The sequence below is a fragment of the Molossus molossus genome, unplaced genomic scaffold (genome assembly GCF_014108415.1).
Source record: "Molossus molossus isolate mMolMol1 unplaced genomic scaffold, mMolMol1.p scaffold_m16_p_20, whole genome shotgun sequence".
In the NCBI taxonomy this organism is placed as follows: Eukaryota; Metazoa; Chordata; class Mammalia; order Chiroptera; family Molossidae; genus Molossus; species Molossus molossus.
Window position 1 is genome coordinate 53,749,945 of NW_023425356.1, and position 26,759 is coordinate 53,776,703.

The 26,759-nt window shown below is 59.7% G+C and overlaps 2 protein-coding genes across 2 annotated transcripts in view; both read right to left on the bottom strand.

The window, feature by feature from the left end:
• Nucleotides 1–834: 834 nt before the first annotated feature.
• Nucleotides 835–10,109, bottom strand: HSD17B7 (hydroxysteroid 17-beta dehydrogenase 7). Its single transcript, XM_036273138.1, has 9 exons — nucleotides 10,075–10,109; nucleotides 9,739–9,942; nucleotides 9,012–9,104; nucleotides 8,022–8,136; nucleotides 6,127–6,321; nucleotides 2,959–3,063; nucleotides 2,246–2,302; nucleotides 1,577–1,675; nucleotides 835–1,440 (listed from the first exon to the last, which is right to left on the bottom strand). Exons 1-9 carry the CDS (start codon nucleotides 10,107–10,109, stop codon nucleotides 1,348–1,350), a joined length of 996 nt encoding a protein of 331 aa, XP_036129031.1. The 3' UTR covers nucleotides 835–1,347.
• A 5,418-nt stretch (nucleotides 10,110–15,527) lies between these two features.
• Nucleotides 15,528–26,759, bottom strand: part of DDR2 (discoidin domain receptor tyrosine kinase 2) — a 50,698-nt gene continuing 39,466 nt past the window's right edge. The window contains exons 11-17 of the mRNA XM_036272993.1: nucleotides 24,991–25,201; nucleotides 23,247–23,470; nucleotides 20,991–21,118; nucleotides 19,220–19,411; nucleotides 18,745–18,979; nucleotides 17,679–17,828; nucleotides 15,528–17,291 (exon numbers count right to left, since the gene is read on the bottom strand). Of these exons, the coding sequence (XP_036128886.1) occupies nucleotides 17,157–17,291; nucleotides 17,679–17,828; nucleotides 18,745–18,979; nucleotides 19,220–19,411; nucleotides 20,991–21,118; nucleotides 23,247–23,470; nucleotides 24,991–25,201 (1,275 nt within the window). The 3' untranslated portion in view covers nucleotides 15,528–17,156. The remainder of the gene's footprint in view (nucleotides 17,292–17,678; nucleotides 17,829–18,744; nucleotides 18,980–19,219; nucleotides 19,412–20,990; nucleotides 21,119–23,246; nucleotides 23,471–24,990; nucleotides 25,202–26,759) is intronic.

Sequence of the window (26,759 nt, forward strand, 5' to 3'; positions counted from 1 at the left end):
CCGTCCAGGAGATGCTCCTCCCTCCCTCCCTCACACACGGCTGCATCCAACGCACACCCCCCACGAGCAGACGGTCACCCCACCTTGCAGACGGGACTGGGCGTCCGCGGTGCTGCCTCCATCCCAGGGAGGGAGGGTGGTGAGGCAGAGCCGGCCCTGCCCTCGGGCCGGCGACACCTCTCACAGGTGCTCAGTCACCACAATGGCTCTGGCAGCACAGCCAGAGAGATCAGAGCAGATGTCACACTTCAAAATGCTTAGCAATTACGTTTCCATAATTTTACACTTTTACGGGCTCATCCAAAACTTCACTTTATTTATCGCGGGTACTGGTTACATTTCGGGTAAAGACACCTAAGCATTTCAGCGTTTTTGTCTTCATGTCGTGGAAACAAAGTCTGCACCGACTCCCGACCACTGCCCACACCAGCAGGTAGCCTGCCCAGCCACGCCTGTCGAAAAGTTTTATTGAGACAACGTAAGTAAATCACTTTTTGTGCAAGTTCACGGTTGGTCAGTCACAGACCTGCAGACGGTGTTAGCAGCCAGGCCGTGGTAACGGGCCGACCTCAGGGTCAGTGCAGCCTTTGGAAACAAGGGAAGAGCCCTGGCCAGTGTTGCTAGTGGTTAGAGCGCAGGCTTGTGGACAAAGGTTCATGGGTTCAATTCCTGGTCAAGGGCATGGACCTGGGTTGCAGGTTCAATCCCAGGCCCGACTGGGGTCGTGTGGGAGGCAACCACTCAGTGGTCTCTCTCACATCGATGTTTCTCTCCATCTCCTTCCCTCCCTCCCCCTCCATCTGAAAATCATCGGGAAAATGCCCTTGGGTGAGGATTAGAAAAGCAGAATGAGGTAAGAAGTCACAGGCGGCTCAAGGACACCCCCATTCCCGCGGCACCTGGCGGGCGGTCAGGGCTCAGAACCCAGGGCTGTGGGCGGCGGTGGGAAGAGTCAGGGTCAGAGACCTAAGGAGATGCTCAGAGAAGGGGCAGCTGAGGCTGCTGCCACTCAGAGTGGCCGTGTGTCCTGCCAGGGCAGGCCAGCGGGGGAGCCGGTGGGAGCCGGTGAGCCCGCGTCTCGCTGCTCAAGGTCACGCCTCGTCCCAGACGTGGTTGGGCCCAGGTGGCAGAACAAACCCACGAGCACAGGGGTCACTGCCGGGAGACGGGCAGAGCCTGGCGGTCACCGTTCAGAGAACAGCTAAGTGATGTCTCACAGCATGAACCTTTTCTGACGAGCGCACAGCCTTAGCGAGAAACCGGACAGAGGGAGGGAGACAGACGACACCATCCTCCCGACAGGAACCCACGTGCCACAGGGACGCTGAGGGGCCGTCCCGCGCTCTGCTAGTCCGCGTCCAGGATGGTGACCCTGACCCGCTGCGCCAGGTCCAGGAGGCTCTGGTAGAGCTTCTCAGCCGTGTCTTCGCTGAGGTCCATCTGGAAAGGAGGCGGGGACGATGGTGACCGAGGGGTGACGCGAGCGGCCGCGGAACAGAAGGCGCTCACGTGCGAGAGCTGGAGAAGGGGCAGCGGAAAGGCGGGCGGGGACCCCCCGAGACAGTGGCCCGGTCACCTTCTGGGTCGTCACGTAGTTGCTCCCGAAGCCGGTGGTGGCGCTCAGGTACTTGGTCAGGGGGTTGAGAGACTCCGGCTTCTGGTGGAAGAGCCACACCTGGAGAGGAGGGGGCGGGGACGGTTTCTGTCCTGCCCAAGGCCAGCGCGGCTGCTGGGGACTGAGCCAGCGCCTCGCTCCAGACACACGACATCAATCCTCTGGGACAGCTACTCATCAGTCTCGCAAACCACCGCGGGGCTCAGGGACAGCAGAGAGCCTGTGCGGGGTCACCTGGGCGACCCAACCCATCAGCAGAGGCCGCGGGGACGCCGTGTGAAAGTCTGCCTGAGGAGGGAACACGGGCCCCGCTGGCCTGTGCTCTGGAGGACACACTGCTTCCCCGCGGAGGGGCCACCGGCTCCGACGGGACAGCGGAGGGAGAGTCCTCCCAGGCCGGGCCCCACAGCCCCTCCCTTGGCCCACAGACGCACCTTCCCCAGGACGGAGCCCACGCTCGGCCCCCAGTGCCGCCCCCACAACCAAGGCCAGTCCCACGGCGGACCCTGCCCCCCGACTTCACTCCCGAGGCCCCTGGAGCCCCGCCCTGGCCCCCACAGGACCGCGCTGTCCACAGGGCGCAGGCTGTTCCCCCGCCGGGCTCCGTGGGGTTCCCCTGCCAGCACCTACCAGGGCCTCAGCTCCGTTGGAGGGCGTCAGGGTGAAAGCGTTCGCGAAGAAGCGCACCTGGGGGAAGAGACCAGCGTCGCCGAGTGGCCGTGAGCAGTCGCACGGGTCCCTCACTCGCATCCCCAGACAACCTCATTCCTACCGCCGGACATCTCCGAAGTGTCCGAAAATAAGTCTACAAACAAACAACCTGCTCCACTCCGAGCCAACCACCGGGACATGAAGGCACAGTCCCTCTGGCTTTTCCCCGCCTGGCGTGGCGGAGGGACCTGTGTCCCGGGCTCTGCGATGCGGAGACAGTTCCCACGAGGAGCCTGCCCTCATGTGCTGGGGGCACAGCCCCTGTGAGATGCGTGAAACGCAGAGCGGAAAAGCCCGCGCGGCTCCGTGGCCGGAACACGCTCGCCGCGGGCTCGGCAGGCGCGGCCGCATGGCTCGGAGGAGCCCGCTGACTGTCGTTCGGCCCCGGTTCCCTCCCCCAGGCCTACTGGGGCCCCTGGAGTGTGCTCAGGGAAACACCCCTCTCGGGGAAGGGGACACGCGGACATGTGCGGGGACAGTCGGCTGGTAGGAAGCAGAGGTTCCGTGTGACTGACGTGGATTCTGCCACTTCCGGGCTCAGTGTCTTAAGCGAGTCCCCAGCCCTCACGTGCCTCTGGTCCCGAATCAAAGGGCCGACTGCGTAACCGAGGAAGGCGGGTGGGCGCACTCACCAGCCATATGAGGGGCATCATCAGCGTCCACAGGAAGGAGGGCAGGATCCCGTAGGTCAGGTTGGTCAGCATGGTCCCCGGGCAGGCCACGCTGGAGAACAGGCCCTGGGGGCAGAGGGTGGCGGGCAGGGCTGAGCTGGGGCCGGCGCCAACCAGCCAGGCCACGGCAGGAAGGGGACTGAGAATGTCTGAAGGGCCTTCAGGACGCGAAACGACTGAGACAAAGTCTCTCGACTCCAGAAACTTCCTGGACAGGAGCAGCCAGGCCTGAAGCTGAGAAAGAGGGTCTGGTCCCTGACTTTTCCACGCTGTTGGGCCGGCTGCAGGTTTATCCCAAAACTCACTGGAGATAAAAAGACACACAGCCCAGTCTCTGCCTCCAGGCTCCGCTCTGGGAGATAAGACTCGACGCAATGGGCGTCTGCCTCCCTGCAGGTGCACACACCCTGACCTCCGGCCAAGCGCGAGGGCCATGTGGTCGCAGAGACCCCCCCACACCCGCCGCAGGCTGTGGCCCACTTGTGGTCTCAGCAAGCTCTGCCCTGAAGACAGCCGGGGACGCAGCCATGGTGCCGGGGCTGCGCCCTCTGGGCTGACCCTGCAAACTGGGACTTATTTTGCTGGTGAATTCAGTTTAATTTTTACCACTTTTGACATTATTTTGATATTGAGCATTTCAACTAATATTTTTATTACTTTTAATCTAATTCTTTTACATGGAAAGCAGAAGGTGCCCATGCACAGACAGATTTGCGAAGCTTCCTTTTTGTTCGGGGTGGAGAGGTGTGGGGACCAAGCCTTCACCCAGCCCTGAGAGCCCCGCAGTTACACACAGACCTGGGCTCGCCAGACTTTCAGGACAGAAATTCCTCCCAAGAAGTCGCACATCTTCCCCCAAGAGGGCTGAGGGCAGCCTCCTGTCCGGGAGCCTGCAGCCGCAGCGAAGGCGTCCGTGGACTAACCTCGGACACCGAGCAACAGCAGACGCACACGGGGGGGGCTGGGCCACGACCACCTCCGCCTGGGCTGGCCGGGGACTGCGAGGTCCCCGTGTTTCCGAAAGGCCGTGGGCTCCAGCAGGGGCCCCTTGGGGCCCACAGCGTGTCTGTCACTCTGGCTCGGGAGGACGTGTTCTTTCCTGGCTCCTCCGAGCACAGGCCAAGGACACAGTGAGGCTGAGAGCCAGGCGCACACGCTGGGAGGCAATGGCCTTGGCGAAGCCCCTCTTTGTATTTATTCTCCCTGGAGGATGTTTATGGATTTGAGAGAGAGAGGAAGGAAGGGAGAGAGGAAGGGAGAGAAAAACATCGATCATACACACCCTGAATGGGGAGCAAACCTACAAACTAGGTATGTGCCCTGACTGGGACTCAAACCCACAACCTTTCGGTGCACAGGGTGACGCTCCAACCAACTAAGCCACCTGGCCAGGGCTCAGTCTCCCTTCTCTAAGTAAGACGAAGTCCCAGACCTCACCTGACAACTGTGACTTCACCCAAACCCCAGAGCTGTCTATGGAAAGACCAGTTGGTCCACTCTGCCCGACAAGGGCATGTCCAGGGAACAACAGCTGTGACCTGAGGGTCTGGGCCGGACCTGTGCACTGGGCTCAAACTACAGCAATACCAAGAATAAAGCAGCCAGCACACAGTAGGCACACACACGTGCAGACCACGTGCATACACAGCACACAGACCAATCCGTGTGCACACCCACACACAGAGACTATGTGCACACACAGCACTCAGACCAATCCGTGTGCATACCCACAACACCCACACGCACAGACCACATGTACACACAGCACGCAGACCAATCCGTGTGCACACCCACACACAGAGACCACGTACACACACAGCACGCAGACCAATCCGTGTGCATACCCACAACACCCACACGCACAGACCACATGTACACACAGCACGCAGACCAATCCGTGTGCACACCCACACACAGAGACCACGTACACACACAGCACGCAGACCAATCCGTGTGCATACCCACAACACCCACACGCACAGAACACGTGCACACACTGCACGCAGACCAATCCGTGTGCACACCCACAACACCCACCCGCACGCTCGAGTGCAAGGCTCTGTGACAGCCAGGCCCACCCTGCTCAGCCCTCCCCAGGAGGCAGGAACCACTGCGTCTCTACTTGTCAAATAAGGAAAGTGAGGCCTGAGGAGAGTAAACATTTGCCCGAGGTCACAGGGCCAGCGACACAGCCAGGATCAGTCCGGTACCAGCAGGATGCTCTCAGCTCGTACTCTGATGTGTCCTCTCCTCTCAGAGACAGGACTGCAATGGCTGGACACAGACTCGAGACCCCACCTGACAGAGGTCCCTGCTCCAGGACAGAGCAGGTCCAAAGCGCCACAGAGGCTGACCACTAGTCCCAGTGGCCCCCTTACGGGCAGATGGCCTCATGGGGTCTGGTGATTTCTCCCTCCCCCTGAACCCCAAGCCTGGCCTGGCGCCCGAGACGTGGTCAGTCCTTGCCAGCACTGGTGGAATCGAACTGCTCCGGCCTCACTCCCACAGAAAGCAATCAGGGGAGCACCGTGGGAAGGACAGGAGATGGTAGGAGCTGAGAGCCACAAGGACACAGCACTGTCCAGATGCCGGGGCCGCAGGAGCCAGCAGGACTGACAAGGGGGTCTCACCAATGACCGTGTCTCCACACTGTGCTGACACCCATGGACCACTGGGGGCGGGGGAGGGGAGTCCAGGCCACAGCCAGACAGTCTAGGCTCCGCCCTGAGCTAGTTCCTTACGTTCCAAACCTCGGGGTCCTCCTGGGAAGACGGGGACCCACCACCGTGGCGGGAAAGGCAGGACACACACAGGTGAAGAGTGAGCGGCTGAAACACGGCACGAGTGCACCAGCAGCTGGGTCGTTGGTGTGGCTCTGCTAGTGGCTCTGGGGAAGTGCGGGGGGCGAGTGAACCCGACCTGAGGCCAGAAGCTCAGTCTCTGAAACACTCACACACCCCAACTATCGACCCCCGTCCGGTCTCACCCACCCACACAGCGATCCTGCTCAGAAACAACGTGGCACCTTCTAAACCGCACAGGGAGCAGCAGGCCCCGGGACAGGCACAGTCACGGCCCAGAGCCACCGCCCAGAGCCACCGCCCGCCCGCCCGCCCGCGGCAGGCTCACCCGCTGGTTGAAGTTCCGGTTCAAGGCCACACTCAGCAGGTCCAGGGCGTACTTGGAGGAGCTGTAGGGCTCCCGGCCGCTGCTGTGCTGGACGTCTTCCAGGCTGAAGTTGGCCCGCCTGGCGCTGCGCGACGACGTCCAGATGAGCCGCGAGGGGCCGTCGCCGTGGCAGAGCAGGGACTCCAGTTCCTGCACCTGATCAGGGGAAAGGGCGGAACTGTACCGAGGTCCCCGGGGGCCCAGGCAGCAACTCGGAAACTGGCCAACAGAACGGGGTAGGTGTGTGTCACTGGGAGTGGGCGTCACAGGTCAGCAAGGAGGGGCCGGAATGCCCACACGGTGGTGGACTGGAGCTGCGACATCAGCATGACTCAGGTCCCCGCAATGAAGACTGGAGAGTCACATGTAGACATGTGTATACATATGTGTACACACGAGGGCTAGTGTGCACCTGTGCACCCCCTGCTGTTAGCTAGAAGGGCCCAGTGCTGCCTTAGCCACAAGCACCCAGGTGGAGGTGTCTAACACCCTCCGATAAAGGAACCCGTCTCCTCAGAGAAAGGGCCGGGATTAGGCCAGGGGCAGGGAACACACACAGTGAGCTCGAAGCATCTCGGTGTCTGGAAGGACATGCTTAAAATGGAAAGAAAACCATCAAGGTGAGGGCATGTCCGAGACATACAGGAGTAATTAGACCCAACGGGAATGATCTGAGCAAGAAACTGAAGGCACATTTATAACTCAACGCCAAAACGACACACCCACGAGTCCATGTGTGTACGTCACTGCCAATACTTCAGTCAGTCACAAAGGGGGCAAAGAAAGGGGAGGATTGTAAAAAGATAAAGGAAATATTACATCGTGATCTGTCAATTTTTTTTAAATGACCAGATAAGAATTCAACCTATCTTGTCCTTAAATTTTAATTAAATTTTGACCATAAAACTAGCATCATTTTTAAAATAGTAGTCAAGGGTGCAGACTGAAACATGACCCTCCCACTCACGCCTGAGGCCCTGGCACCCAGTTCAAAGACAGCCAGTGCTCCCCATCTGCATCATTCTAGAAACATTGTATACGTGTACATGTGCTGTATAAAGATATATCTTTCTTTGTTTACACAAACCTGCCTAACTCTGGACCCTGAGACTTCTCCGTGAGCATAAAACCCTGGAGGCTGTCCTACACAAGCACAAACATTGCTCTAATTTCCTTCAATGGTTTCATAATACCCCAAAGTTTGCATATGTCTTAATTTATTATAACTATCGGCTCGTGCTCAAGGAGGTGGGTGGTCCAGTTTTCAGGGAAAATGGGCTCAAAGTGTAGAGAGTGATCGTGACTCCGAGTGCCAAGGAAGCAGGGTGTGTGCGGCAAAGACAACGTCCACAGGAGCCCTGCACTGGGGAGCGATGAGCCGCTGGACACGGTCGGCGGGACTTGGTCTAGACACTCACGTTACAGTGTGACACCAACCTGAGGCCACATCTCTGCTTCACCTGACACCTGTGCCCGGAACTGCACACAGTGTGGGTGCGAGAAGTCAGGACTCAGGACGATAGAAGATCAGCTATGAATCGTTGTTCAGTGACGGCTTGCCTGCTATCCTTCCTAGCTGAAGCCAAGCCCGGCTCAGAAGACCACTTAGTATTGTCTCCGAAGGCCTTATGTGTTTCTTTCTACTTTCTCTCTGCTCTCCAGAGTTGATGGCAAAGAAGAAATATCTCAAAAGGCTGCTGTAGAAAACCAATGTTTTCCGAGTAGAGTGATCATCCTGTTTAAATACTCAGAGATCGGATGCCAGCGACACGCTACTGAGTTTCACAGAACAGCACTCGCTGTGCCCAGACAGCCCCAGGACCCAGCACTGAGCGTGGACAAAGTGACCACTTTACCAGGACAAAGTGGCCGAAGACGTTGGTCACAAAGACCTCCTGGAGCCCGTCAGCGGTGATCCTGTCTTCCTGGGTCAGCAGCCCTTCAGCTGTGGACAGCACATGAACCACTCTTCTGAAACAGCAGAAGGACAGGCGTGTGACTCGCAATGCTCCTGCAACCCTGAGCAGACGCCCCTGCCCCGAACCCCACGCCCTTGACTCTGCAACAATGGGAATGAAAATACCTACTTCTCAGACGCCTCCTTCACCCCAGAAGTACTCACACAGTACAGCTCATGCTGCCAACAGGGACCTGAGCCTCCAAAAACCTGCTAAAACCCTCTGCACCTCTTTCCAAACCAGGTTACAAGCCAGCATCTCTGGGGGACAGCCGCTACGCCGGGGAGAGGTCCTCCCAGCACAAACTGAAACTGAGGCAAACTGCCCACCACAGCCTCACGGGGCCTTCTTGGAGCATCGAACACACTGCGACAGTGTCTGCTGTGAGATCAGTATAGCAGGAAGGGGCCAGGGCAGGACCCGTGCGTGTGCGTGTGCGTGTGCGTGTGTAATAGGAGAAAGTAAAACAAACGAAGAATAAGAACCTCTATGAGTAAGCACATGAGGTCACAAGGTAAGATTGCTTTCCTCCTGAAGGTTGGGGGTCACATATTTTCGGAAGCCACCACACTGTACTGAGACTCTCCAGGGAGACAGTGAGTTCTGTGCGCTTCCCGAGCCTGCTGGTCAGAGCACCACACCAAGTCGCCTTCCTGGGGACTGGTGTCCACTGCCAACCCGCCTAATTCTGAAGGGCGTGTCACAGCCACTGGGGACCCAGAACACAAAGCCACGACGTGAGACTTTCCCCATAAGAGACGAACGCTTTTCTTCCCTTCTGTCTTTATTCTTCTCAACGCCTCCTCTGCCCCCCAACTTAACACTCGCAGGGCAACACTAGGCCAAAGAGTAAACGCCTTCCTAACAATCAGTTTGAATGAAAATTACCTTGAAAAGAGGCTGGAAAAAAGGGCTTTGATGTTTAGGTGGGGGCTGGGCATGATCCCAGCGTTCAGGTACACATAGTCTAACCTCTGAAACCTGCAAACAAAATGCGTGTTAGTCCCGAGTGTTCCCTTTCGGGGGGCGCTTGCAGCAGCGGTGGGGGGCCGCGATGGGCTGAATCAGACCTTCTCTGATCAGCACCCCTTCAGCTTCGTGCCCCGCAGCCCCCAGGAGGCCCTGCGGCCACCCCCACCGCTCCTCTGGCCTCAGGAAGTTTTGTGCTGTGTTGAGTCGCACCTTCCCTAGCTGACAAGTGCAGTGTGTGTAGTAACCGCGGCATCGGAGTGCCCACAGACTAAAAGCAAAGACCCGCGTGCGGACACTTTCACGCCAGGTGCTCCGAACCCTAAAAGGACGGAGGATCGCAGGAGGACGATGAGCTCACACGGGCTCCACAGGGCTCTCAGCGGGCTCCCTCCAGGGCACTGTCACGAGAAAACTGCGAGATGCCCACGCGCGAAAGCTCTTTCAGGTTTAAAGCTTCATTAGCCTGGATCTGGGGCAGTTCTTCCGCACTGGGTTCACACTCGCACTCCGGTGGCGCGATCACACGGGGAACTTCCCGGGCAGGACCGCAGGACCCGCCCAGCCCCCTGGCGGGCTGGCGGCGCCCGTGCGACCCCCGCCCCGCGACCCCCGCCCCGCGAGTGCCGGTCGGCGGGAGGCCCACCTGCGCCTGAGCTCCCGGGCGGCGCGCAGCACGGAGCGCAGGTCGGAGACGTCCACCTGCACCGTGCTCACCTGGGCGCGGGGCCGGGCGGCCAGCAGCGCGTCGCGGGCGGCCTCGGCGCGGGCCCGGTTCCTGCACGCCAGGCACAGGTGCAGCCCGTCGTCCGCCTCCAGCAGCCGCTGGCACAGCGCTCGGCCGACGCCGCTGCGGATCAGACGGGGCTGCGTTACTCCCCTGCTGGGTCAGCCCGGGCGCACGGGCAGGAGCGGGGCCAGGCCCGCGGCGGCCCGGCTCCCGGACCCTGACCCGCCGCCGCGGCCGCTCCCGAGGCCTCACCTGCTCGCGCCGGTGACCAGCACCACCTTCCGCATCGCGCCGCACGGACACCGGCCGCCAAGTGGAGCCGCGCAGCTCGCGGAGCAAGAGTCGGCGTCCCCGCCAGCACCGCCGCCCAATCAGGGCCCGGCGCTGCGCCACGCCCCTAGCTACGCTCTCCAATCAGGTCCCGGCCGGCCCCGCCGCCCCGCCCACCACCCAATCAGGGCGCGGGGCCACCTCTTGTCACGCCCTATCACGCCTTCCAATTGGGCCCGACGCTGCCCCGCCTCCGCTAGCGTCATCGACTCCGCGCTGGGCTCTCCAATCGCAGCCCGCCGTGCGCCTGCCCTTCCCGGGACCACGGTGGGATGAGATAGGCCGAGGGGCGGGGCCGAGGGGCTCCCCGCCCCCAGCCGGTCCGTGTTCGCCCACCTTCGCCACGCAGGTGACCCGCCCCGTTCGCCGCTGGTGGTGCGGTAGGGGCGCGCCCCCGGCCTGCGCTGCGCCCCGGACCCAGGTCGATGGCAGGCGCGGCCCGGGCTCTGGCCTCTGGGCTTGGGGCACGTGCAGCAGAACCCTCATGGGACGGAGGTTCGGGTCTAGGAGCTGGTTTGGGGACGGCCCCCCTTCCCTGAGCCTGCAGGCACTGGGCCCCTTGCAGCGCTTCTCCCAGACCTCCTGCTCTGCAGCGCCCCCTTTGGGACGCCGGTGGTGCGCAGCCCTGCACGTAGAATCGCGCGGGAACGGCCGGCTGGCACTGCTTGGACCCTGGGGGCGCTCAGAGGGCCCCGGAGCCGCACCGGGCAGAACGGGCGGTTACACAGCGTGGCCGCCTCTGTCGTCTCCACCCCCTCACCTGCCACGGCCAGGCCATCGCTGAAACGGCGTGTTCCCGTCACTCAGAAAAGTCAAAGGATAAACACGTGTCAGGGGCCGGTGAGAAGCGGGTTGTGTCGGGTGGTTTGCTCACCTCTGTTACAAGGACTGAGTCTGTATTCTGGTTGCTCACAGCTTTTGTTGCTTGGGGGGGCGGGGGGCAGTCGAGCCAGACCATGTTTGGATTGAGAATGGATTTCTGTGTATCAAACAAGGCAACTGGTAACAATAAAGGGTCCCCAATTAATTCTGGGCTGGATCTAGGAACTGGACCAATGTGACAGCACAGAATCCCAGTCTCTGGTAGGTTTGGAAGTACCGGAGACCAAGATGCTCTATCCCACCTCGCACCCCCCACCCCCATGTCATCACTGCACCAACAGGCTGCAAGGTGACAGGCAGAGGGAGGGGGTAAGGCTCAGTCCTGGAGCCACGTGCACAGAAAGGATCATCTCAGTAGCATATTTCTTTAATCATTGATATTTACAATTTATCCTTATCAGACAGACAGAGAATAAATAAAGAAAAGAAAATATACAATTGGCATCGTATTCTTTTTCTAATACAGAGAATTCTTACGCATTCTATTTTGGAATGACTACGATAGTTCTAAGCAGAAATGAAGCCGGCTTGCTCTTTACCCCTCGGCGAGCCTCGTGGTCCCACAGGCTGCAGAGCAGGCCCAGGTGTTCCGTCCGCACAGGAGGCGTGCTCCGAGTGGCTTCAGCCGTCACCGGGAGCCGGGAGAGGAATAGTGTCGTGGGCAGTGAAGGACAAAGCAAGCGGCGAGATGGCAAACGCGGGGTGTTTGCCGGAATCCTCCACTTTGTTAGTTCCAGCCCCTTTTCAAGAATACAAGTTTCCACTCAAAGGGATTACCGACCCCACTGTGCTTTCCTGGGAATCTCTGCAAACCCTCCCTCCACCTGAACGCAGGTAAGCGCGGGAGAGCTTGGGACTCCCGCTCCTTTAGCGGCCTGGGGAGTCATTGACAAGATGCAGGCAGAGCTTGTTTCAAAAGGGCTGAGTTTGGGGCAGAGTCTGGTGCCTGCCCTGGGTGGATGCCTTGTACGGAACGACCTTGAAATGCTGTCTAAACACCTCAGAGAATGAGGTGTTCCATAGGTTGATCTCCCCATCAGCAAATACAGGGAGGCTGTTCTCCACCAGGTAAGCCCGGTGCCCCGGCTCCCTTTCCCTCGTTCGAACACAGAGCCTCTGCATCACGGCACAGCTGTTGTCCCTAACTCGCCCAGTTGTGCAGTACGATAACTTCCTGTATCTACATTTGACTCACTCAGAAACGGCACTCAGCAAACACGTGTGGAGTGCCCACTACACGCCCGGCGGGCGCGCTACAGGACATGGTATGCAGGGTGAACAAGGTACAATCTTGTGACCCCTAAAGAGCACTGAAGGCCCAGCCACAGAACACAGCTGGGAGCCACGAAGCTCAACACCCACGAGGCCCCTGCGGTGTCTGCGTTTCATTTGGTCCAACGTGGTTGGTGTTTCATTTCAGGATAGATGTTTAGGCACATGGAACTTCTCTACTATTCCAAAAATAGCTGCTTATCACACGTTAGGGGTCTTTACCACTGTGCTCTAGCCCTTCCTCAGCCTGCGCTGGGACCACAGCTCAGTGCCACCTACTCTTGACCAAAGCCCTGGTTCACTCTGTCCCGTCTTTGCCACAATCACAAATCCTCCTCAGTGTAGGAAGGTCAGGAACCACCCAGATCTCCCTCTACACCTGCTTCTCTGGCCAGCAAGCCATAGCAGGTCTCACTGTCCTGCGTCGCCGAATCCTTCCGAGTTGTTCTGCGTTGTTGCAGGTGCTAAACAGCCAAACTAAGTCAGCTGATGTGGGCAGAGTGTGGGAAAGATCATGCTCGCTGGTAAGGGAACAGGTTGATTTGTTACATTCTCTCCAGGATGTTATACAATTGTATCCAGATGGTGTCTTTCTCTTGCGTCCAAAGCAAGGCCAGGTTACAAATCAGCGGGGGTTGAACCTATCCAGACACTAAACAAGGACACAGGGAACGCAGATGAAATCTGAACACAGTCTGTGCTATGGCTGATGGTATTAGACCAATGTCCGCTGCCGGCTTTGGAAACGCATGATGGTGAGATCGGCTGTCATCAGTGGGTGCGGCCACGCTGTATGAGTTTTGCAGCTTCTTGTGAATCTTGAAAGTATTTTAAAGTAACAAGTTTTAGAAACAGTTTCCCACGAGGCAATGCAGCTGTTCACAGAAAACTCAAAAGTCAGCAACACAATCACCTAATCATGCCGGCCTCCCTCCTGTCAGTCATTATCCCGACCTGTGCCAAGTGGGAAGGACGCCCACCTGGCTCCATAAAAAGTTAAGTGTCACTCAGAAGGATTTCCCAGCATACACCAGGATCTGAAACGCATAGACCCAGTCAGGGGCCTGCCATGTGAGATGCGTGGCCAGAGGTCAGAGGTCAGAGGTCTTACTAAAAAGACAAAGAGGGCAGGACCGTAAATGCAACTCAGGATCAGACTTAAAGCCTAACTGGGGAGTGACGTAAGCCATAACTGTCATTTTCTTCTTCTTCTTTTTGTAGTTTTGCTACTCTGTTTTAGAATAGTTCCTTGGAACTTTTCTTCTTTGGAGACTCCGCTTCTGTGCCCTCCTTTTACCAGAACACATGGCTGAGTCCCACGTCCCTGTGGGACGCCGGGGTGGGGTGAGAACAGCACCCGGCTTCTGACTGCACCCAGCTCTGCAAGTGTCCCGACTCGAGCCTCTTGTTGCCCTGTTTCCATGGCCCTTCTGGGCCCCACGGTGAGCCCCTAACAGGCAAGAGTCGGGGCGCAGAGCCCACGAAGCATGGGGAACTCAGGTGTCCAGGTCTGCATCGAGTCAGTGCTCGGAAAACCAGTTCCGGGGTGGGGGAAACGAACTGCTTCTCTGCCCAAGGCCACAGCGCTCCAACCTCTGGTCCACTTGCCCTCTGGAGCGACAGGTTCTCCCTGCTGGGCACTCCTGTTGCATCACCAGGGACTTTCTCTTCCTCAAACTCTGCAAAGCTCCCTCTGATTCCTCCACGGCCCCCGACGTCTCGTGTTCTCATCAATGTCTCTGTGACCTCCGTCACCCGGAATGGCTTCTCTCTCCGTACGTGTCCACCTCTCATCTTCAAGACACTTACTTTTTCTGCCCTGTCTCAGCTCTGTCTCCAAGACGGAGTCGCGGCTGCGCCCCATGCCCCCTGCCTCTCTGCTGCCACCTGTGCGCAGTCTGTCCATCCTCCTTCCGGTGGCCTCTTCCTGCCCACCTGCCTCCCATCCAGCCACATGCACCTTCGCTCCTGTGCCACCCCCCACACTGGGCTCTGCCACTGCCTTGGCACCTGCAGGCAATCCTGCCCAGCACTCTCAGGCCAGACAGTCTCTGAGCCCACGAGACTCGGAGGGGCTGGCTATCAGCGCACTGACCTGCCTCCCAAACCACAGTCCGTCTGCATGGAAACCGTCCCGGTACAGCAGGAGGAGGGCGACTTCCTCCACAGCCTACAGGGCCCCGCCTCCCTCATCGCACAAAGGACAACGGTACCACGCTCTGCTTTCTGTGGGATCAGAAGTGCAGTGCCTGAGGCAGGACGGTCAGAGATACACGAGGGAGGGGAATAACCACGTCTCTCGCCAACTCAGAGGTCCTGGCCGGGCGGGCTGTGGCCCTGCGGGGGCCTGAGGTCAACCCCTCGAATTCTAGAGAAATGAGGTGACTGATGTTATGTTAATTCATCTGGGTGTGGTGCCAGATTAGACATCACGCGCTGTGTCTGCGAGCTGTTTCCACACGAGATTCGTGTGTGAGTTGCTCCTCTGAGGCAGAGGACCCGGTCCAGGGTGGGGGCCTCACCCACTCCCACGAGGGCCCACGTGGAAGAAAACGAGGACAAGTTTGCCCCCGCCTGAGGCTGAACTGACCCCTCCTTCTCTTCCCTCGGCTGGACTTGCCTTCGGCCGTCCGGTCCCACCGTCAGAAGCGCACACCAGCGCTCCTGGGTCTACTGCGCGGACCTGTGATGGACCCGGTGGCCGACTCCTTGTAATAAATCAGAAATGTATGTGTGTCTCTACTGGCTCTGCTTCGCTGGAGAACTCGGAACAGGACGTGGCATTAGCACTGACCTTGAAAGCAGAGAGAGGCAGGTCCCACGTGTAGGCGGGTGTGTGGTCCCGTGCGTATCAGCCAAGGGTGTGGGTGGGGAGCACTCCACGGACTAGCAGGTGTTACTAGTCCTGCTGCGGTGGCTTCCGCCAGGCCTCTCTCCCAGCCGCAGGTCTTGGGCAGAGGCAGCAGTAACGCAGTCCGCATGGCCAGAGATGCAGGTTTCCCGTGAGCCCGGACGAGCAGAACCGGGCGGGACTTCCAGGCTCCCTGATGCAATGCGCTTGTCGTACACATGAGGAAAGCAAGGTCCAACGGCAACGCGACTCGTGGAACATGAGACACTTGGCTGAGGCAGAAATGGGACCAAGTTCCCAAAGCAACTCAGTCTGACCCCCAGCCTGTGGCTCTCCAGTTCCTCCTGGGCAGGCTCCTGAGACGGAGCCCCAGACACGGTGTGGGGTGTTTGCAGGGGGAGGAAGAGGACCTGCGAGGCATCCCGACTGCCGGGTCTGTGCCTCTGCTGTGGCCCGGAGCCCCTGACAGGTGTGAAGGGGCCACATGAGGGCCACAGCGTGGACCCACGGGTCAAGCTGCCCCTTACAAGCCTGGGATGTTTCCTTTGCCATATTTTCTTGTCTCTTCAGTGGGAATTGGGGTCCTCTTCCCTGCTCCCCACTGAGTCTGAGGGTTCATGGAGTGGGGAAGCAGATTTGACGGGACTTCGATTTTACCTGGTATCTGTCCCTGTGAATTCCGAAGCCAGGGTCTCGCTCTTTGTCCTCTGCTCAGTGTCTCCAAGGCACCCTGTTTACTAAGTGTCACAGTGGGTGACATCTCTGTTATGCTCCATCTGTGCCGAAGGCCACCCAACACCATCTCACACACCTCCCTGGGTCCCAAAGCCTGTCTGTCTCCCCTACTCTCGGTGATTCCTGCACCTCTTCAGTGACAAAGGACCCCACCTCCGGAGGCAGCCCATTCATCCTGTGTGTCCCCTAGTAAAGAGGGGGCATCGGTCTCCCCGTAGCTTCCCCTCGCTGGCCCTAGGTCAACCCTTCGGGAAAACTCAGAACAGATCTCTCCCTGTTGTACACGCCCAAGAACTTCGACCCCCAGCCCACGAGCCCCACAGAGGGCAACTTTCCACAGGACGAAGCTACCGAAGTCCCGTTTGTTCCGATTCAGAGCCAGGCTCTCGCTAAGGCACCCACCTGAAAACACCCGAGCAAGATACAGAGGAGGCCCCTCCGCAGGGATGAGTAGCACACCTGTCACCTGTCCCCTTTCCCCGAGTGCACCCTCTGCTGAAGGACCCCGGCACGCAGGAGGCGCCACGTCTGTTCTGGTGTCACGATCGATGGTTCCCCTTCGTACCACCGTACAGCGGACTGTCCTTCCCACGAGACTGTTTCCCGGCGCACAGCCCGCAGCCTTCCCTGCCCCCAACTGAACAGAGCACCCATCCCGAGCGGCTGGGGTTTCACGCAGGGGCCGCTGGTGTGAGGGAGAGAAAGGCAGCGGGGCCAGTCCAGAGGCCGCGAGGGTCACGAGAGCAGCTTGGTACCGACTCCATTTCCTCCGGCGAGCGCGGGCGCGTCCCCTACCCCACTCCCCGTTCTCCTAAGACGTCCGTCGTCTTCAAGCTTTTTTCTTTCTGGAACTATTTTTTCTAAAAAGGCAACGTGGAAAAAAATATTGTAGACTCTGCACAGGTATAAACACAAGCATATTGAACCTCGATAAATTATCTGGATTATCCAGCCTCTGTCATCCAGCACTTTTTACATCAGTGAAGATTTCCCTACTGGACGGTATCTGCCCTACACTTTCTTTTCTTTTCTTTTTTTTTTCTTTTTTAGTTCTTTAATGTAAAAAAAAAAAAGTGTATATGTGTTGGGGTGGAGCCGAGGTGGCGCCGGGTGGCGCCGGGTGGAGCGGTGGGCAGTGGGGCGAGGCGGGCAGGCGAGCCCCTGCCTCTCGGGTGCTCAGCGTCCTGGCGGAGTGGCTGGGGCAGGGCGAGTGGTGGGTCCCGTGAGGAGGGCCTGGCCGTGGTGGCCGCGGGGTGTGCGCACGTCACTCGTCCCCCTGCTGCAGGAGCAGGAGGTGGATTTCCTGGAACGAGGGCCGGTGCCTGGTGTCTCTCCTCCAGCAGCTCAGCATCAGCTTGTACACGGAGTCAGGGCAGAGGGCAGGCTGGGGCAGGTAAATCTTCGGAAACAACAAGAGAGACTGTTAGGGAAGGAGGGGAAGGGGGGTGCTTATCATCCCTTCCTTTGCCAGCTGCCTGGAGCGTGGTCGCTGAGTCTCAGGGGTCCAGCATCCACCCTCCCTCCCTGTCTCCCCCACGCCCGGCAGCAGAGTTTGCAAAGGGCCGTCTGGGGCCTGACCCTCCAGCGAAGGCAACACGAAGCAGAGTGTCTGCCCGGGGGCCAGGGAGCAGCCTGGTCGTCCACGTTACCTGGGTTCCTAGTGACAAAGGTGTCATCCAGGTAGTCCACCTCCCAGCCCAGGCCTGTCCTGTGAACTCAGGGCCTTCCTTTCTCTCTCCCTTGAGAGCACCCAAGTCCTCGCCCGCTCGTCCCTGACGGCTCTCACCTGCCTCCCCTGGTCTCGGAAGAACTCCCCGGTATTCTCGATGACCTGCTCGTCTGACAGCTGGGAGTAGGGCTGCTCCTGGCAAAAGGTGAATGTCTCCCACAGGGTCACCCCAAAGGCCCACACATCACTGGCCGTAGTGAACTTTCCCTGTTAGAATCGGGACGGGGAGAGACATCAGAATCACCTGTGCCCAACGAGGACAGGTGAGGGTCCATAACCTGGAATTGCCCCTCCCCCACTGACACCGTCCCGTCTCAGCTCAGGGCCACCTCCCTCGGACACAGCGCAGGGCCAGGGGCTGAGGGGGCGGGGTCATTAGCCACCCCACTGCACCTCAGCCCTGGGTGGTCAGAAGACATAGCTCCAGGAGGGACATTTGAGGAGAAGTGTCTCTCTTATTCACCCGTGATCCCAAAGACCAAGATCTGAACAGAAGTTATAAAGCAAAGAATGATAATCATTAAAATAAAAATATAGAGACCAGCGTAAATAAGTAATTAAATATGGTTATATGCCGGTTATAAAATTAATATAGAAGAACACTATTTCATGTGGATAATAGTTCTTTAAATAATTTTTTTTTCTTTATTGATTTTATAGAGAGAGTGAGAGACAGACAGAAACATCGATGAGAGAGAACATCGATTGGCCGCCTCCTGCACGCCTCCCACTGGGGATCAGGCCCACAACCTGGGCAGATGCCCTGATCGGGAATCAAACCAGTGACCTCTTGGTGCAGGGTCGACGCTCAACCACTGAGCCACACCAGCTGGGCTAAATGATTTTTTAATACCCTAAACCAACTAAGACCACTCGGTACCTGAGAAAGGGAGAGGGAAAAAAATCCCAAATCCCTTCTCACGATGGGTGTATTTCTAACCATTTTCCCCCTTCCTCCCTTCCACTTTTTCTAAAAATCAATGGAAAAATCTCCTCGCGTGAGGATGAACGAGAAATAAAATAAAATAGAAGTCGTGACTAGCCCTCAGGGACGGTCGTCCCGGGCAGAGCAGAGGCACAGGCTGCGGTGCCGGCCGCTCGCTGCCCAGGGCTGCCGGCTCACCAGCAGGATGCTCTCCCAGGACATCCAGCGGATGGGCAGCACAGCACGGCCCTGGATGCGGTAATAGTCCCCACTGTACAGGTTCCGGCTCATCCCGAAGTCGGCGATCTTGATGGTATAGTTCTTGCCCACGAGGCAGTTCCGCGTGGCCAGATCTCGGTGGACAAAGTTCAGGGAGGAAAGGTACTTCATGCCGGAGGCGATCTGGGTCGCCATGAACTTCAGGTTGGCGTAGCTGAGGAAACACAAACAAGAGAAAGTCGCCCGTGGACAGAGGGAGCCCACAGGCATACGCTCGCAGCTGCTTCGGCACACGGGCCGAACCCCCCACCACTCGCTCTGCTCTTCCGGAACCTTGCCTGTCCCGCCCGCCAGCCCGCCATCCGCAACACGGCGGACTTCGGGGTTAGCTCTCCCTGTCTGCAGACCCAGGTGAGTGTCAGGAAGGCAGGCAGAAGGGACTCCCGGCGCTTACCTGACTGTGGGTGCCTCGCTGGGGGCGGAGCTGGGCGGCTCGTGGCGGGAGAGGAACTGGTTGAGGTCCCCGTTCTCCATGTACTCGGTGATCATGCACAGGGGGTCGTCGGCGATGCACACAGCTAGGAGACGGATGATGTTGGCGTCCTTGAGCCGGGACATGATCTTTATCTCCTTAAGAAAATCATTCCTTGGGAGGGACACACACATGGACAAGCCCAGAGGTGGCCAGAGTCAGAATCAAGAGGACAGAGTGGGCACAGCCAAGCCTCCTCCTCCCATCACGCCTTCAAGAGGACAGAGGACTGGCCCCGGACGGCCTCACTCGACACGCCCTGGAGCAGGAGCCGCGACTCAGCCACGCTGGCCTCCCTGCGCCCCACAGGCCTGACACACGCAGTGTGAACGTCGCCCAGAACCGCTCCGCAAGTGACCCTCCCACGGGAAGTCCCGCCCGCGTGCACCAGTGTTTACTGCTGTCAGAGCCCTGGAGGCGTTCTGTTGACAGAGCAAAGATGCCGTTTCTCTGCCAACCCCTATCTTCTCAGGCTGCTGTTCTTAGTACGGGGACCACCAGCCGTCAGTCCCAACGTCCAACACGGAGTTGCTTAAAGGTTATGGCGGCAACAGGAGGTCACTCACTGGGCTGGGACCAGTCATTGTGTATTGGTGACAACCACCCTGGAGTCAGAGTGGAGGCCACCTTTCTGTGACACTGCCGGTCCCCTTCCCCAAATTACTGCAGCGTATCAGTTCTGTCCCCTGGGAGTTTTCTAGGAAAACTCGACCAACAGGACCCCCAAACCACATCAAGTACATCGACCCAAACCAGGGGCCCCCATGGCTCGAGCCGCCCACCGCTGCTCCGGGGAGTGGACGCAGGAGGAGGGCGGGCCGCCAAGCCCCCCAAACTGAACAGGGGGCGGTCTTGTCACGTCTCTGGTCGTGTGCAAGGCTGACACTAGGAAGCCTCCATCTCTCTGTGGGACCCACGGGTGTCACCTGTCACTCACACTAAGGCCCTGAAGCCTGGAGTTAAAATTCCCAAACCTCTGGGATCTGCTCCTCCCACATCCTGCCCTTCACAAGGCTTTGCACGCCGTCCTGTCCCTGTGTTTGGAGCTCCTGGTGATTTGGAGGAGGGGTAAGAAGCTGTCTCTCACTCTGAGTCTCAGCGGGACGACCCGGCCACCGTAAGTGGGGACAGCACAGTCCCCCAGATGGGGCTGGTCAGGGCCCAGCTTTCGGCAGCCAGGTGCCTGGGGGGAGGCTGTGGGACAGGGGTGTCTGGGGCTGCAGCCTATGGAGGGGAGGGTCCCAGCTGGGAAACTGCGGAAGGGCTGCGGGTCCCTCCGCTTTGAGGTCCGCGCGCACTTTTCCAGGTGGAGGTAGCTCCTCATTATGGGGGTTGTTGGATGTAGAAGGGAAAAGCGTAAAGGAGAAGACCAGGATGAGAAAGCGAGTGGAGAGCAAGACGGAGGGCCGAAGAGGCCGAGCAGGAGCCGCGGGAAGGCACGAGTACTCTGGGGGCGCGGCGCGCGGCGGGACACCGGCCGAGGGGGTGGCCGGTGGCCGGTCCAGTGGGAAGTGGGTGTTCGTGTTTGAGGGAGCCGGCGAGCCGCTGTGAGGATGCTTCTCAGAGGGGGGAAGCATAACCATGACGACGCGAGGCGCTCTCAGCCTTCCTGTCCCCACGGAAGGCGACGCTCCGAGCTGCCCCCGGTGCCCCGACGGGACGCTCAGGGACGTCGGCAGCGCAGACCACAGACCTGGCGTTCTTGTTGGCGTCCGCGCGCAGCATCTTCACGGCCACCAGGACGGGCTGGCTGGCGGTGACGTCGAGGGCGAAGTCTTTGTCTTTGAACTTCTCCATGCCCTCCACTTCACAGAGATGGACCTGGGCGAAACGCGGGCTCAGCACCGCGCCTCCCGCCAGGGGCTCCGCACTCGCGGGGCACCTCCTGGGGGTCGCGGACTCTCATCTCAGAAGAGGTGCTGAGAGGACACGCGAGACGTGTCTGTGACCCAGACGATGGATACCGACCACTGGCTGTGACCGCTTCACAGAGGGGCCCGGTTGATCGGAACACGAAGTGCGCGCAGATGGATCTCCGCCAGATCGCATCACAGCGCGGCTCGCGGTCCCCCGTGTCCACGCTTGAACTTTTCTGGATCAGCAGCGCGTAGGGCGGTTTCTGCTCTAAGAGAACCGCTCCGCGTGGGGGTGGTGCGTGCGGACCTACATCTCCAACCAGGACAGGTGGGCGCAGAACACTGGGCGCGCATGGCGCAGGCTCGCGCCTCCTGCAGCGCCACCCCCACGGGAGGACACAGACCACGGGGCAGCGCCCACGCACTACCCACGGGAGGACACAGACCACGGGGCAGCGCCCACGCGCGCTACCCACGGGAGGACACAGACCACGGGGCAGCACCCACGCGCTACCCACGGGAGGACACAGACCACGGGGCAGCACCCACGCGCTACCCACGGGAGGACACAGACCACGGGGCAGCACCCACGCGCTACCCAACGGAGGACACAGACCACGGGGCAGCACCCACGCGCTACCCACGGGAGGACACAGACCACGGGGCAGCACCCACGCGCTACCCACGGGAGGACACAGACCACGGGGCAGCACCCACGCGCTACCCAACGGAGGACACAGACCACGGGGCAGCACCCACGCGCTACCCACGGGAGGACACAGACCACGGGGCAGCACCCACGCGCTACCCACGGGAGGACACAGACCACGGGGCAGCGCCCACGCGCGCTACCCACGGGAGGACACAGACCACGGGGCAGCGCCCACGCGCTACCCAACGGAGGACACAGACCACGGGGCAGCACCCACGCGCTACCCAACGGAGGACACAGACCATGGGGCAGCACCCACGCGCGCTACCCACGGGAGGACACAGACCACGGGGCAGCACCCACGCGCTACCCACGGGAGGACACAGACCACGGGGCAGCACCCACGCGCTACCCACGGGAGGACACAGACCACGGGGCAGCACCCACGCGCTACCCACGGGAGGACACAGACCACGGGGCAGCACCCACGCGCTACCCACGGGAGGACACAGACCACGGGGTAGCACCCACGCGCTACCCACGGGAGGACACAGACCACGGGGCAGCACCCACGCAGTCCTGTGAACCAGGCCCGGCGCTGCCGTGAGTTCTCGGGAGGCTCGGGGCCATGTGACAGGGAGGGGCCAGCGGACAGGCCTGCCTCTGGGGCAGGAGGGGACCCAGCGGCTGATTCTGGGACCACAGGCGAGGTGGTTGCTGACCCTGCACACAAACTCCCCTAAACTGGGACGGCAACCGGGCTCTCAGCGGGCATCCTCACGGTTTGTAGATGATCGCTCTGCCCTGGCGGTTTGGCTCAGCGGTTAGAGCGTCTGCCCACAGACCAGAGGGTCGAGGGTCAAGGGCATGTACCTCAGTTGCAGTTCAGTCCTGGCCCTGGTCGGGGTCGTGCGGGAGGCAACCAGTTGATGTGTCCCTCTCACATCTGTAAGTCTCTCTCCCTCCCTCCCTCCCTCCCACTCTGTCTGACAATAACTGAGAAAATATCCTCGGGTGGGGATTTTAAAAAAGCAAAACAGATGATCACATCTTAGGAGCCCCACCCTCTGTAGCCCATGGTAAAAGCATTTGAAAATGTGGGATGTTTTCAGGAGGATCTGGAAAGTCTGGTGACCTGCCTGCTTTGAAAACCCCACACGGAAGGGAGAAGACCCAGGAGCCCAGCACAATTCGGCCAAGGCGAGGTGGACCCAACGCCAGTCTTTCTGAGGAGGACGCGGGGGGAGGCCCGCCGGGGGACGGGGGAGACCAGGAGAGGGGGAAGCCGGGGGAGGCCCATGGAGGAGGGGGACGGGGGTGGGGAGGCCCGTGGAGGAGGCATCTGAGGCGAGTCCGCTGGGGAGGGACCTCTGCTCTCCTGGCCACTTGTACCCGGCCCTGCCTGTGCGCCGAGGACCGGACGCCCCGCTCAGTCACTCACCTCCCCAAACTGGCCTTCTCCCAGCTTCTCCTTGAAAGTTAGCAGTTTCCTGGGGAACTCGTCCACGGCCACGTCCTTCCCCGAGAGCAGGTCCATGGTGAGGGCGGGCACGGAGTAGGTGTTGCCCCCGGTCACCCCCTGGAGATTCACAATGTCAGCCTCTGCGTAGTGGGGCACCCCCTCCGGCCCGCTGGGCTGGACCGGCTTCACGAGGCCGCTGCAGCCTGCAAGACAAGGACAGCGGTCTTGTTCCAGGGGCTCTGAGCACCTCTCTGGGGACGGACCCTGGGAGACAGGGCTCGTCCCCGGGGCCCCTGCTCATGGCCTGCCTGCCGGGCTCCCCCAGAGCCACCTCGTGGCTGTCAGAGTGTGGCCTCCTTTGTCATCCGGCCTTCCTCAGCCCACGGGGCCACGCACACCTGCTCGGACGGCCTTGCGTGGAACTCTGCCCGGAGGTGCTCACTTTGGGCAGGAGGGTTAAAGGCGGGAGACACGATAGCGCATTTTTTCCGCTGTGACACCGACTGAACGGCTGTCTGAGCATCTAACAGCTTCCCGATGACACTGACGTGCTCTGGTCTGAGACACGTCCACCTCACAGTCCCCGGCCAGTGCGGCTCCGCGGATGGAGCAGCTCCTGCGGACCAGTGAGTCCCGGGTTCGATTCGGCCAAGGGCACGTGCCTGGGTTGAGGTTCAGTCCCCAGCCCTAGTCAGGGTCGTGCGGGAGGCAGCCAATCGATGTGTCCCTCTCACGTCGCTGTTTCTCTCTTTCTGTCCCTCTCCCTTCCTCTCTCTCCAAAATCAACAAAGAAAAAAATTTTTTAACTAAAAATTGTCTACATTTAAAAATTAATTACAATGAAATATGAGGGGGATGATGCAGACGTCAGACACTAGGTAAATCACTCCAGCCTGGAAACAACTCAGTGTCACTGTCTGTGCTGTCGGTACGATTCCGAGCCAGGTGTCTCCACTGTCCGCACCTCCTCCAATGGCCCCTGGGGCCCCGCTCCCACGGGTCTGCCTGCCTGTCCACCCCTGTCCTGAGCACCGCGTCCTGGCCCTGACCTCCGGGAAGGCTGCTGTGAGTCTCAGCAGTGACCCCAGTGTCCCCCCTGAGGTCACCCAGCAGCGATGTTTTAAAACACGCCGGACGGGCGTCAGCTGTCACTGCCTCACCCAGGGGTGCTTCTGAGCAAAGCCCAGAAATTCTTGTTCTCACAGTAAAATCTGCTGTGAGTCCAACAGGTTCCCCGGAAGAGAAACCACTCGAGTGAGGTCCAGGGGTTTTGGCCGCAGAACCTGGGCTTCAGGGCGTGCTTAGCATCTTTTTTGTTTTTCCTCCAGGGGATCGCTCATCCTGAACTTACCCCTAGAGATGTTTGGTGTTGGGTAAGTCCCTTATCGGGGTACTCTCCTCCTTTGTAAAATGAGGAGGTTGGACGAGGTGGACTGTTTGGGTTCTCCCCTTGGGTTCATTTGCTTCCACTTCTGAGATGGGGGGTCCCTGCAAACATTGCTCTGTGCAGGAGCAAAGGAGAGGTGCTCAGATTAGGGGGGGCCGCAGAGGCCAGGAGAAGGAGAGTGGACTTTCCAGCTAACACCAGGTTGGGTGAGCGCACCTTCGCCCTGCGGCCCAGGCTCCTCCCTCAGCTCTCTGCTTGCGTCCTCACCTGGCCCCTCTTCCCGAGCAGGGGACAGACCCCCAGGCTCCTCCCTGGCTCCTCCCCGCCCGGCCTCACCTGGCTCCTCCTCCCCCGGAGCAAACTCTGGGAGTTTCCGAATCAGTCTGGAGGGCTCCTGGTAGTCGGGGCGAAGGGGGAAGATGCGGTCATAGGTGGAGTTGGACTCCTGCTCGCTGGGACACGAGGAGTGGTTGTTGTTGAACATGCTGGAGTCGCTGGGCAGGGACAGGCTGACTGTCATCTCGTCATCGAGCATCCTCCGGGAAGCCTGCGGGGAGGGCAGGGAGGCGGCTTGCTGCCCGAGGGACCTTCAACCCCCTCTTAACCAGCTCTCCACACAGACGGGGCCCCTCCAGCTCTCCGACTCCACGCACCCCACACGGGCCCACAGGCGCCGCGTTGTGGAAACACAGACTGGCCCCTGACCTCTTTGAGGCGAGACACCAGCCAGTGCCGAGCCGCCAGCGTCCCCCCAAGTGCGGGCAGCTCTGTCCACCCGACAGGCCAAGACCCACCAGCATCAACCAGACAGCTCGGTCTGGGTGTTTCCCATGCTGGGTGGGCAGTGGGCTCGGCCGGCTGCCCCGGGGCTGTTTCGATTGGGTGTACACGCTCGTTAACTCAACACTGCGTTAGAACCCAGCGAGGCACGGTTCGCCTCGTCCCTCTGGCCCCACGTTTAAAATATATATATATGTTTTTATTAATTTTGAGAGAGAGAGAGAGGAAGGGAGAGGGAGAGAGACAGAGACATGGATCAGCTCCTCACGCCCCCTACAGGACATGGAGCCTGAAACCCAAGCACATGCCCTGAACCGGCGACCTTTCGGTGCACAGATGCCCAACCAACCGAGCCACACCGAACAGGGCACGGCCTCTGCATTTTTACAACCGAAACGAAATGGCTACAGAGAGGTCAAGGGAGGCCCTGGAGGTCCGGGGATACCCAGGCGAATTATAGCCAATACAGGAACAGGAAAACTCATTGCCACCCTGTCTAAGGGACCTGCCTGCTCCTTCAAAATCTGCACGTAGGACTGTGTGGGTCGTCCCCTCACACTGCGGGTGTTGGTGAGAGAGATTTCGTCCCTGGGGAGGAACCGCGTCATTGCGCAGCCTCGGTGGGAGTCTTGCTCAGATGCACAGGGTGGAAGGACCTGGTCGAAGGACCAGGGTAAATAACACTGTTCTCGCCCTTGCACCTGTAGTGTCCACCACCTTCCTCTCCCAGCCCAGGGATGCATCCCGAGGTCTCAGGAGAAAGACCCACGGAAGCGTGGAAGACTGTGCCTCAGATGAAGACAGGAACCGCCCAGCCCCCACAGGCTACCCCATCGGGGCCCATAGCAGCTTCGAGGGGCCCTCGGCACATCGCGGCCGCCCCCTCGTGCTACCTCCCCTGGACTCAGACGCCTGGCTGAGCTCACCGCGGGGGCCGCCTCTTGGTCTCCGGTCACTACTCCTGAACTGAGAGCTTTGGTCTAGGTGAAGTGTTTTCTAGACGGATGATCGAGGTCCTAAGGCGAGGCAAGGAGACCCCCGTCTGTGAATACACCTGCCTAAAAGGGTCTTAAAACGAACCTTAATCATCTCAGACACTGACCATGGAGCAGACCAGAGGGAAGGACAGTCTGCGCCTTGGGTCCTTCTCACGTCTCTCGTTTGCGCCTACACCTGGAGGTCCCGGCCTGTCCCTCGGAGCCTGGCTCCCTCTCCTGGTCTCCTCCCCAAGGGCACTGGTCTCCGAGGGCATCTTCCAAGCTCATCGGTCAGGCTGTCTGTCCGCCACCCCCTCCCTCACAGTCAGTTCAAAGTCTCCCATCCCA